This window comes from Rhineura floridana, chromosome 2 (assembly GCF_030035675.1).
Source record: "Rhineura floridana isolate rRhiFlo1 chromosome 2, rRhiFlo1.hap2, whole genome shotgun sequence".
Classification (NCBI taxonomy): domain Eukaryota; kingdom Metazoa; phylum Chordata; class Lepidosauria; order Squamata; family Rhineuridae; genus Rhineura; species Rhineura floridana.
The window spans coordinates 16,307,134-16,319,292 of NC_084481.1; the positions used below are offsets into that span (position 1 = coordinate 16,307,134).

Consider the following 12,159-nt stretch of genomic DNA (forward strand, 5'->3'; position numbering starts at 1 on the left):
CGCACGACGCGCCCCATTAAAGTCAATAGGGTTCCGCTTTACTGCGTTTTCTGCTTTACGGCAGGGGTCCGGAACGGAACCCGCCGTATAAGCAGGGCCCTACTGTAGCAGAATGCATTAGGATTGTTTAAGCAGCCTCTTCGTAACGAATTCATATTCTTCTTCTTCTTCAAAAAAAAGTATCAATATGATATTATATGCAATGGATAAACTTGCAAAACAGTGTTCAAGAGTAAAAAGACAGACCAAACCCTGCTGCATATGTCAGCAGCTACAGGTCGTATTGGGGTACAATCGTCATTTGAGGGGTATCCATTATCTCAAAAACTAGAGCCAATTTGGCAAAACTAATGTCATTTTTGGATTTAGCACCCCCCCAAATACCCTAAAGTCATTCAAACATCCTTGGCAACTAAAAAAAAATTTTTTTTGTTGGGCTGTGGGAAGTTTTGGGGTGTGATCCTTCAGTGCACTTAAGACCTGCAAGCTACAAAGCTTGTCCTGAGGGCTGGTTGTTCATAGGGAAGACCTGGACAATCCCAAATTCTGCACAAAAGTGCTACCATCAGAAAGGTAAATGCCACACTTCCCTAAGAGGTTAGCCTGTCTCCCATGTTGCCAGTGTCTCGTTGCCACCAGAAGACTTTCTTTTCCAGTAATGTTTATCATCCTGACTTTTTTTCATATTCTTTTATTTTGTTATTTCAACATTACATCCTCTTTTTTAATGTTTCCATTTTAATGTGCAACTGCTGCCTTTTTGTAATTTACTGTTTTTTAAAGTTGTTATTATTGATTGTACATGTTTCTTTGTGAGCTGCTTTGGGCCCCTTCATTTGTGGGTAAGGGTGTGGGGGGAATGTGATATAAATTTCTATGTAAATGCACACGGGTGTCAGAAACCTTGAGCTCTATATCTTTCCTTGCCCTGGTACAGCCAGTGAACTGGAAACACAATAAATGCTCTGTGGGGATGTGTAAAATATAAGCAGAACGGGCTCAGATGCTATGCATGCCCAGAGTCAATTCTTCTTGTTTAACACATCCTGTGTGACTCACCACCTCCCCACCCCATCCCACCCTGAGTCCAGCATCAGAGGCTGGCTGCCATAGGGAGCTGCCCCACCACTGGTGCCTGGCCTGGGGCCCTTGTAAAAAAAACCAAATATTCTGACTGCTAATAAAACCAACATTCAAACCATTCAAAATAATAAAACCAACAATCAGTTAAAAATAGATTTAAAAACTCAATAGCTTCTACATGCCTGGATAGGCTTGCCTAAACAAAAATGATCTTAGCAGATGCTGAACAGAGGCGTCTGCCTAATGTCGATAGGCAAGGAGTTCCAAAGCATAGGTGCTGCCACTTTACAGGACTGATTTCTTACAAGAGCAGAACAAGTACTATGTGGCACCCATAACATGGAAAGCACACATTGAACTTGGCCTGGTAGCAAATCAGCAGCCAATGCAGATTTCAATGCAATACCATACCAACCACAACAAGATTCCTATGAGTAAGGCAGACAACTCAGCATCCCACAACTAGTCAGGATTCATAACCAAAAACCCAAACTAAAAAAATCCTGGCAACCTGTCACTTAATGCAGAATGCTGCAGCACGATTTCTGACATGAGTGAGATCCTATCAGCACACGATACCTCTGCTCTGAAATCTTGTTGTGGTTGGTATGGTATTGCATTCAGGAAAGCATCACTGTCTTTTGTTTTTCATTTTCTGTTTGCATTTCATGTACCTTTAACCTCACTCCCTTACAGCTATAGAAGCAACAGCAGTGGTTCCATGCACTCAGCTCAACCCCCTAAAACCCACTGATGATGCACCTTGTTGGTTTCATGGCAGTTTGTTTCTTTCCCAATAGTGGTAAACGAGAATTCACATGTTTGAAAGTGTGGCTGCAGTTGTTGTTCCCAAGCTGCTGCCTGTGAAGATAGACCAAACCATGGGTGTTTTCTCTCTGTCAATTATTACTCACTAGATTTGGGTTGTCTTTCAAAGTGAGTTTATAGCTGCCCACAACAGGGTAGCCAAGAAATTGTAGAGAATCTTCTTAACCATTACTCATTCCTGTCTCTGCAGCGAAGGATAGTCTGTGAAGTTTAGAGGATCATTTGACTGACTTTGAAGCACAGTCAAGAGCACTGTTGTGAGTTTTTAAAATTATTATTACTATGATGATGGAACTCTCACCAGGTAGCCTGATCCTATGCATGCTGGCTTCAGCATATTCTTACTACATTTAGTAACACAACCTAAAAACCACATAGCATCCAATTAGTCCAACTACCCAGCTTCAATCCTAAACACATTTACTATGTTACATTAAATGCAATGAGATTTGCAAAGTAATCAAAAGTAACTGTGTAATCCCCTATATGTCTGGTCAGAAGTAAGTCTCATTGACTTGAATGGGGCTTTTTGGCAAGTAAGTTAGAGGGCAGTCTAAGGATGCAAGCCTAACTCCACTTATTTAGGGGTAAGCCCCATTGAATTCAGCAGGACTTACTTCTGAGTTTAGGATTGTGCTGCTAGTCTGCTATCTCTGTCCTGGGCTCCTACTGGGAAAAAGGGCTGTATATAAACCTAATAAATAAAATAAATAAATAAAATAAAATCTCCTCTTCCTACACTCCGTCCAGACTGCGACCAGATGTAGACACTGTGGCAACAACAGCAAGCCAGCTTTGCCATACAGCTTGGTAAAGGATTCTGGAGAACTTGAAAGTTTGCTTCCTAGTCTGTGACATTTTGGTTGGTCTTAACAAAGGTATTGCTTGGCTGTGGATTTAGGCATTTTTCTTATGAACCCTCTCTTCTTCCTGTACAGGTGCTGTTGTGCTGCACATCTGTTGTATCTGCAACTCTGCTATTGGTTTCAATGCAGCCAGAAGGAGAGAAGCAGAAGAAGAAATATGCAGCATCATTTCAGACTGAATGGTTGCAGAATGATAATTTCAAAGACTGGATCGTAAAAGTAGATGACTCTCTTGCCAGATGTAAGTACTGTCATTCTACTTTCACTGTGAAATATGATGGTATCAGGGGCATTCGGAGACACAAGCAAAATGGTGCACACATTAGAGCCTCAAGAATGGTGAAGCAGAGTGCTGCCATGACATCCTTCTTTGCAAAGGAAAGTACACCAGAAATGCTCCGTGTTGCTGCTATAGAGGTTAGCAACGTGTATCATGCAGTTATGCACCAGCACAGTTACATGAGCATGGATTGTGGAATAAAACTGATTTCTACAATGATCGAGGACTCTGCTCTTGTTAAAAAACTGCACTGTGGAAGAACCAAGGCAGAGTGCGTTGTTGAAAACGTGTTTGGATCAAAATCAGTAGAAAATGTGGTGCGGGCACTGGGTGGACGTTCCGCTAAAAAAGTTCATTTTTCAGTTGCCACGGATGCCTCTAACAAAGGCAACCATAAAATGTTTTCTGTGGCTGTGCGTTACTTTGATGCTGACCTTGGAGTCCAAGAGAAACTGCTGGGCTTCTATAAGTTACCATCAGAGACTGCTGTTGCCATCAGCAATAGCCTTCTGAAGACTGTGACTGCTCTGGGATTATCTGCTGAAAATATAGTGGCTTACACAGCAGACAATGCTGCTGTCAATTACAGTGTAAGGAACTCTGTATTCCAGCTCCTAAAGAAACAGAAAAGTTCCACTGTGAAGGCAAACTGTTTTTGCCATGTTCTACACAATGCTGCCAGGCACGGCAGGTTTAACAAGAAGTACGATGTTGAGTATCTGGTTCATAAGGTATACACAGAGTTCTCCAGGAGCACCCTTAAAAATGAGAAACTCAGAGAATGCTTTGATGAGCTAGGCATGCAGTATCATGCACTAATTAGACATGGAAACACACGGTGGCTCTCTCTTTTCCCAGCTGTTGAGCGGCTACTCCATTGTGGCCTGCTATAAAATCCTATTTCCTGGAGCTTGGGGAAGAGCAGACCAGTGAGATGATATGGAACTTTATTGGAGACCAGGCAGATGAGGCAACTAGTGACACAACTGAAAAGATTTCTGTCCCAGAATGTTACCTCTACTTTGTGCATCACTACATGCAACTGTTTCATGAGACTATTAGTGTTTTGGAAAGAAAGCACTCAGTAAGTCCACACCTCCACACCTTCATGAGCAGCTTGAGGGAGAAGCTGGTAAATCGTGTGGACAACAGATTTTTTGGAGCAAAGGTGCTTTCTGGTCTAAAACACCTCCCTGAATCTCAACGTGCATCTTTCACTACAGATGCTCTCCAGATGTACAATCGGGCAATAGCATACCTTGATAAATGGTATGATTTTGAGAACTCACAATTAAAAGACTTCACAGCCTTTGATCTCGACAGAGAGTCAGAGGAGCTAACAGTGGACCACGTTAGTAAAGTGGCTTCAAATCTGGGCATTGAAGTCAATGTTGATGGACATTTTGATGGACTTTGCCTGTTTAAAAGGTTTGTGCCTGAGGTCAGAACATCTGATCTTCCTCTGGATGAGAAATGGGTGCAGTTGCTAAAGAGCATCAGATCAAGAATTCTGGTGAAGGTTGTCAGTGCAGTGTTTGCCATCCCAGTAAGCAATGCTTTCGTGGAGAGAGTGTTTTCACTCATGGGCAACGCATGGACTGACAACAGGAACCGTATGTTATCTTCCCCTGTCAAAGCAGAGCTTTCTGTCAAATTAAACTTTGGCATGAACTGTGCTGATTTTTTCAAATATGTGAAGGAAGAGCAAAGGTTGCCTAAAGCTTGTGTTTCAAAGGAGAAGTACAAATTCTAAACTCAGCCTTGTTTGTTCTTTAACACCAGTTCCTACAGTGAAAGCACCTTGTTTATTATTTCTGTTTTTCTTTTATAAAGAGTAATACTGTTTGTAATGTTTGAGAACATCCCTTGGATGTCATCCACTTCTCTTTTGTAAGAGAGATAAATGTCTAAATCCAGCTGCTAGTCCCAACTGGAGTAGACCCATTGAATCGATGGGAACTTGGTTAATTGACACCATGTAAATTCCATTGCTTCAGTGGGTCTCTACTCTAGTTGGGACTAGCAATTGGATTATGATTAGCAGTTTGATTGGTGATGTAACCTGCCTTTGTTCTCTGAAAGACAGTGTTTGTTAATAAAAAAAATTGTTTGTAATCTGGTGCTATTGGTTTTATTTCTCTCTCACGTTTTTACCTTTACCTTAATACTAGAGGTAATTGTATAATTGTGATTGTTCGATTTCTTTGAATAGAGACGGAAAGAACAGTAGTCAGCCAACACGTAAAGTTGCAGTGGCCTATGGATAACTTTGTGGACGATCCCCAGTCAAGTCTTAGCAACAGCACCATGCTGACAGGCAGTTGCCAACTGCTTGCCTAGAATGCCCTCCCTTGTCCTTAACATGGCTGCAACCATATCTACTCAGAAGTAAGTCCTATTGAATTCTATGGGGCTTAGTTCCTTAATAAGCATGTTTATGTTTAGAACTGCTGCCTTCAGGAGCATCCATCTGTGCTCCCATCTAACATCTCTGCAACACTAAGCTCCTTTCTTACAATAATGGCCTGGCCTGAGGGCATGTAAACCCTTCTTGCCAGAAGCAAGTAAGCTAGATTAAATGTTCCCTAAAGGCATTGAACTGTGACCTGGCAGACCAGGGTTCGAATCCTCACACAGCCATGAAGTTCCCTGGGTGACCTTGGGCCAGTCACTGCCTCTCAGACTCAAAGGAAGGCAATGGTAAAACCACCTCTGAATACCGCTTACCATGAAAACCCTATTCAGGATCAACTTGAAGGCAGTCCATTTCCATTTTGCATCCATGCTCCCTAAGCTTGTGAGAAGGAATGACCTTGTCACTTCAGATGGACCTGGGAACACCCTATTTTAGGTAAGATTTCTATTTCAATTTCTAATCAGAGAATTTTTTTTTGAATGGTATGCTCCAAGCAACTGTGGTCAATACTTAATGTATCATGCTTAATGACATAATTAGGGCCTGCCCCGTGATGTCACTAGGGCCCGCCCCCATTTTCTCCGGGTTTTGGTTGGTTCCAACCTGGCAACCCTACCCTAAAATCATGTGGCGTGATGTCATTGCACAGTGTTAATCTGAGCATAATTCTGGGACATAAAAATTGCATCCACCAGCTGGCCACTGCTAGGAGCAGCACCAGTGAGTTCCTTCCCCCAAATCTCCAAAACCTGTCAACAGGGCTGAGAAAGTGAAGCCAGGGATTTCAGCCTTGCCTTATAAGGCCGAATGCCTTGCAAATCTCTTCAGCTATGAAATACCTCCCTTTTCTGATTATGTTTGGCATTCCTTGCCAAAAAAAGAACTATTCATTTAAACCTCTCTTTCTCTCAACTGACTATCCTGTTTTCAGTGACATCATATTATATGTAGTCAATTGCTTACAAATCAATTACATATCACTGTGGCATCATTCAGTTCACTGTGTGATTCCTGATTAGTTGTGATAATCTATGAGTAATTCAGGAAAAAAGGCATTTTGAGAACAAGCAGCACTGAACTAGCAGCATCCAGAAAACAATGGCACCAACTAGGACTAGGGAAAAGAAGCAGCCATTCGCAGAATCCAAATGTTTTTTGGAAAATATTTCTACCACAACAATATTTTGGCCTGAAAATAAAAGCTAGAGAATATTCGGCACTGCCCCTAATTATGCCCATCAAAAGCAGAATGCAGAATGGAGTTTCTTCTGACCACAACTGGCTCCCCATTATTACTCCATCTGTGAAGGCAGCTTGTAGCCTTGTCAAGACAAGAAAAACTCTGCCAATGGTAATTTTTTGACAGCCAGCTGGTTCCCTTCTCTCAGTGGCTGCCACATATGCTCTGTAATGAATGCACACCAGAATGGCTTTGGAAGTAAATGGCAAACCCTTTGGCTTTATAAAGTTTCTCTCATTCCCATCAATAACAATACCAAATTTGTTCTGACATTTTCTTTTGATCGCATATGACTGAAGCAGTTTTATAAAAAACTGATTTTGCATGTGATCCTTAGCCCACAAAAAAGGGAATGTGGTTGCATTTTAGTATAATAATCATCACCCAATACTGGACTATCATCAACACTTATAATGTGCCTAATATATACTAGGTACTCGACAATTATTACTATTTTAAATGTCTCTGTTGATATGTTCACTATTTTAAAAATATTACAAAAAATGGGTGGAGTTGGAAAGATATAGAAAAACCTGATACAAACCTGGAGAGTATGGAAGGTGGACAGAATTAAAGAATACAAGAATTAACCTAAGATTAGGAATGAAACAATGAATGAAGCAAATAAGTCAAATAGTACATCAGGAGAGAAATGAAAGAAATTGTCCATCTTCAATAATCCCTTAGAGTGAGATACAGAAGAGGCCATCTTCTTTTAAAAAAGGTTTAAAGGAAGAGAGTAACATTATTACAGCTCAAAGAAATATTAAAGAACAGAAGAATTGACAACAGCTGATTGACAGAAAGCCTGAGAAATGAATCACTACAGTAGTCAACATGAGGCAGAACAAGAATATGAATAAGAGTTTTAGTAGAGCTGCCACCACTCACCATATGCTCAGAGGCACGTTACCAAATTCTTCCAAGCTACACAGGAAGTGGATTGGACTGTGAAAGACCAACTCAAATGGTGTTTGCATTTTGACAAATGTATAGGGCAGTACAGTATCTCAGAGAGGAGGTCAGGTCTCCTGCTCCCCTAGTGCATTCACTATAGCTGCCCAATTTCCCTGATTTTTAAAGTTTGATAGAAATATCCGTTGGCTATAGGTACATTCTTAAACCACAAAGGGTTTGGGTTTTTTTTGCCTATTTGAATTTCTCTGCTTTTTAATCCAGGAGGTAAGAAATGGGATCCTGTGCAAGTTTGCTGGGAATGGATTGATCATTTGCATGCTTATTCAGTTCATGCTTAGGATATCATGCTTAGGATAGATGACTGACCACGGGGAAGGGAGGGCTGGAGTGGGCAGGGGAGGAGGAAGAAGGAAGAGGGAGAAGAGAGGAAGAAGGGAGGGGAGAGGCAGGTCTGATAATTTGTATGCTGAGGTCAATGGGATTTCCTCCCGTGCAATCATGCTTAGGATGGGTAACTGACCATGGGGGAGGGGGGAGGAAGAAGGAGAGAGCGGGAGGGGGGAGGGAAGTGGCAGAAGGAAGGAGATACGAGGGAGGTAGGGAGGGCAGGGCAGGCAGGTTTGGTAATTTGCATGCTTTTTGAGTTCAATGAGATTTACTCCTGCACAATCATGCTTAGGATAGGTGAAACTGACCTAGAGGAGAGGAAGGGAGGAAAGGAAGGTGGAAGGAGGGGGGAGGGGAGAAGGTTGGGTGGGTGGGCACTGGGCAGAGGGAAAGCCCTTTCCTTTCCAAAATGAAAACATTGTGAACAGTACTGTTGTTTTTCAGCATTTGCCCCACCTTTTTATTCTATAGCAGGCACATGTAGTCTCCCACCCAAATTTAAACCAAAGCTGTCACTGGCTACATCCACACCAGATATTTATTCCACTTTAAACAATCATGGTTTCCCCCCCCAAATCCTGGGAAGTACAGTTTGTGAAGGGTGCTGAGAGTTGTTAAGAGATGCCCTATTCCCCTGACACAGCTACACCAGAAGAGGGGCTGACTGCTAAACCATTCTGGCCACTGGAGCTCTGTCAGGGAAATAGGAGTCTCCTAGCAACTCTCAGAACCCTTCACAATCTACATTTCCCAGGATTCTTTGGGTGAAGCCATGACTGTTTAAAGTGGAATAAATGACTGGCATGGGTATGGCCCCCTGATTAGCCAAGCCACTGCAAGTCTGACTTTTAGAACACTGACAGTTGGTTCTTAATTAGCATACCTGTGCTGTCATAGACTCCAATGTTAAATTTCTTAAATTAATTTAAAAACAGCTATGCATTTTTAAAAACTTTTAAACTGCAAATGAAGGTCAGAGTATGGGTCAAGGTCAGTAAAAGGAATACTCTGTGAAAAAGGCTGATTTTTAATAAATTTCAACAAATGTTGAGACCAGACAGAAAAAAGTCCAACAGGGGTCTGGGTTTTTTCCCTTGTTTTACATTCTGAACTCTAGATTCGCTGAGTGTTTTGTGTATCACCAAGAAAACTGAGAGGGTTGTTAAGCAAGCGTTTATGAGTTCAGGACTATAAAGTTTTGTAAGGTTTTATTTTGAAATGAGCTTATGGGAAGCAACAGAATGGCATGGATTACTGCAACGAGCTCTATGCGTGCTCCCCTTGAGGATAAGTCAGAAAACATCAACTGGTCCAAAATGCAGCAGCCAGATTACTGGATGGGAAGCAATTTAATACTCACCTAACCCCTGTTCTAGAACAGCTACACTGATTGTCAGTTCATTTCCAGGCCCAATTCAAGGCGCTCATGTTAGGGTTTAAAGTCCTGAATGACTTGGGCCACAATTATCTGAAAGGCTGCCTCCTTCCCTACAGACCCTCTCAGGTATTAAGTTCGGCAGATGGGGCTATCTTGATATTTCTGCTGCCCTCCGAATTGTTGGGCAGGGGGATGGTAGCCTGGGAGAGGGCATTCTCTGTGGCAGCCCCTAACTTGTGGAATTCCCTCCCCACAGAGATGCATGCAGCATTTTCATTATATAGTTTTCATCATATACTGAAAGCACACGTATTCAGCTTGGGCTTTGACATCTGGGATACATATTTTAAGGACCAATCCTATTTGTCTGATGTAAATTGTCTTAACTGATTTTAATGCTGTGTTATTGCATTGTTGTAACCTAGCCTAGAACCTTATGGTGGAAAGGAAATATCAATATTTTTAAAACAAACTCTATCCTTTATACTACAACTACTAATTCTCTTATACAGTTCTGAATGAATCACAGGGACAAACTAATGCTAAACACAGATACCAAATGGGAGAGGCAACTCTAAATTAACAGCAACAGGGAGAAAATCTGCTTTTCTAGCTCTTTGATAAACAACAGAATCAATAGCTCAACAACTGATCAGTACACTACCTAATTAGAGTATTCAGCTAGTGAAACAGAGCTGTCATGAAAAGGTTCCATTAGTGTCCCAGCCAATAAAAAAATAATGGATTTTTAAACATATCCTGCTATACCAAGCTGGGATGCAGCATGGAGGATAGTAGTTCAGGTAAAAAGGGTCATGCCTGGTTTTGCTATAGTCTTCAGCTGCAAATGGAATTACAATTGAACTGCAAGCACATCCTATAAAAATTAATTTCTGGTTAAAATGAGTTTCATTCAATAACGAGCTGATTGTGTATTCTTCACAGGACATGTGTTGGAAGTGTGTGTGCATTTCATACATCTGAATGATGTACAAAACCATATGGGGAAAAAACAAACAGCTTTTAGTATAGGATTACAACAGGATATTCAATGTAGGGGTGGGAAGGAAAACCTCCTTGGAAAAATGTTGTGAAGGCCATTTTTCCTGTTTCAGCAGACCAGCAGGACTCTAATTTATTTATGAAAATTGCACACAATTATACCTCAAATGTACAGTTGTTTTTCTTTTTAATTCAGAGATAGAAGAGCCTATGTCCATTTTTTCCGCATAAATAGCCAGAGAACCAATTGTTGCACTATAGTAAGTAAGGATTTACTCAATACAATATTTTGTTTCATTTCTCCAATATAAACATTGGGGCAAATGAAGTAAAGCACAAGACTTCCTGCTCCACAGTGTTACCTCAGCAGTTAGTTACTGCAGAAACATTTACATTACATATAGAATTCAAATTGTTTTTTTAAATAATTATTTTCTCTATGATGTATTTCCAAAATATTCATACTTTTTAACTCATAATGACTCAAAATCCAGAAAGCAGAATAGGAAGATTGTTTTTTTAATTACAGAAATTTTTTAATTGTAGAAATTTAACTGTGGTTTATTTGTATGTTCAAACACGGTTAAGCTATAAAAACCACAGTTTAGCATTCTGCCCAAATGAAGCCATTGCCTTTCACATGTTCTTTTCCTGGCTAACCTGTAAAGTTACTTAATGAACCAAAACTCGTTATCTTAATTGCACCAGCAGGTAAGTGTCTGAGAAGGGCGGGATTCAGGGACTGGTCCTCAAAGTTGGGTTATCTTTCAATTATGTTCAAGTGTGCTATAGTGGCTGGTATTTGTGGATGCAAACATGGTCTATGGAAACAGTTAATCTTCCTTGGATTACAGCTGGGGAGTTGGTGCTAATCAGCAGGCCAGAGGCTCTCTCCTGGGGCAGAAATCAGGTTAAGAGCCATCTAGTTTTACCAGGTGATCAGTAAAGCCAGTGGATGGGAATTGCCTCTGCAATCAGTGCTGGGTGGCTGAGTATTCAACTGAGCATTCATACATACTCCTTAGCTGCTGATCAATTACCTTTTCAGGCATCCAGTAAATTTAATAAAACAGCCATGAGAAGGGTAGGAATCAGGGACTGGTCCTCAGGAAGTTGGGTTATGCGCCCTGGGCTCTTTCTAGGAGGAAGGGCAGGATATAAATTTAATAAATAACTAAAATAATAAATTATCCTGGGACTGCAGACAGACATCATGCAGCAAGAATTTCATTTGTTCAGAAGGATTAAAAGAAAAGGATTAAGAAAGAATGGCAGCAATCCCCTGTACAGCACATCTAGGAACATGGGAAGGAAAGGAAGCTTTAGGACTATGCTTGGCTTGGGGTGTAGCAAGAGTGTCCAAAGAGATCAGGGAAGGAGAGGGTTTTCATTGTGTTCCCTTCCCCATTTCTGTAACTCACCAGTGATAACAGAACTGGTGTCACAGTAGGCAGCGCTAGTCCTTGGCCACCATAAATGTTTCTGGAAAAAAAAGAGATAAATGCTTCTCATACCACTTCAGTTTGCCTATCCAGCCGTCTAAGAATCACTAGTTGGATCATTCCACGAATGTTTCCTTCCATGGACATGGATCGCCTCAAGGTCTCCATGGCTTCATGGTTTGATTTTCCAAGCAGGGATTCTCCATTCACTGCAATAAGCTGATCATTTATTCGCAGCCGGCTATCCTACAAAGTACAAAGATATTAAATATATTAAAGTAAAAAATACCAGAGAGCAAGAAATTGAAAAAAATTCCTT

At 41.1% G+C, this 12,159-nt stretch overlaps 1 protein-coding gene across 4 annotated transcripts in view; it reads right to left on the reverse strand.

Annotated features, from left to right (window-relative positions):
- Positions 1–12,159, reverse strand: part of PARD3B (par-3 family cell polarity regulator beta) — an 894,180-nt gene that overhangs the window by 569,565 nt on the left and 312,456 nt on the right. For all 4 annotated transcript variants that reach the window (XM_061607918.1, XM_061607919.1, XM_061607920.1 and 1 more), the window contains exon 12: positions 11,913–12,086. In XM_061607918.1, coding sequence (XP_061463902.1) covers positions 11,913–12,086 — 174 coding nt within the window. The remainder of the gene's footprint in view (positions 1–11,912; positions 12,087–12,159) is intronic.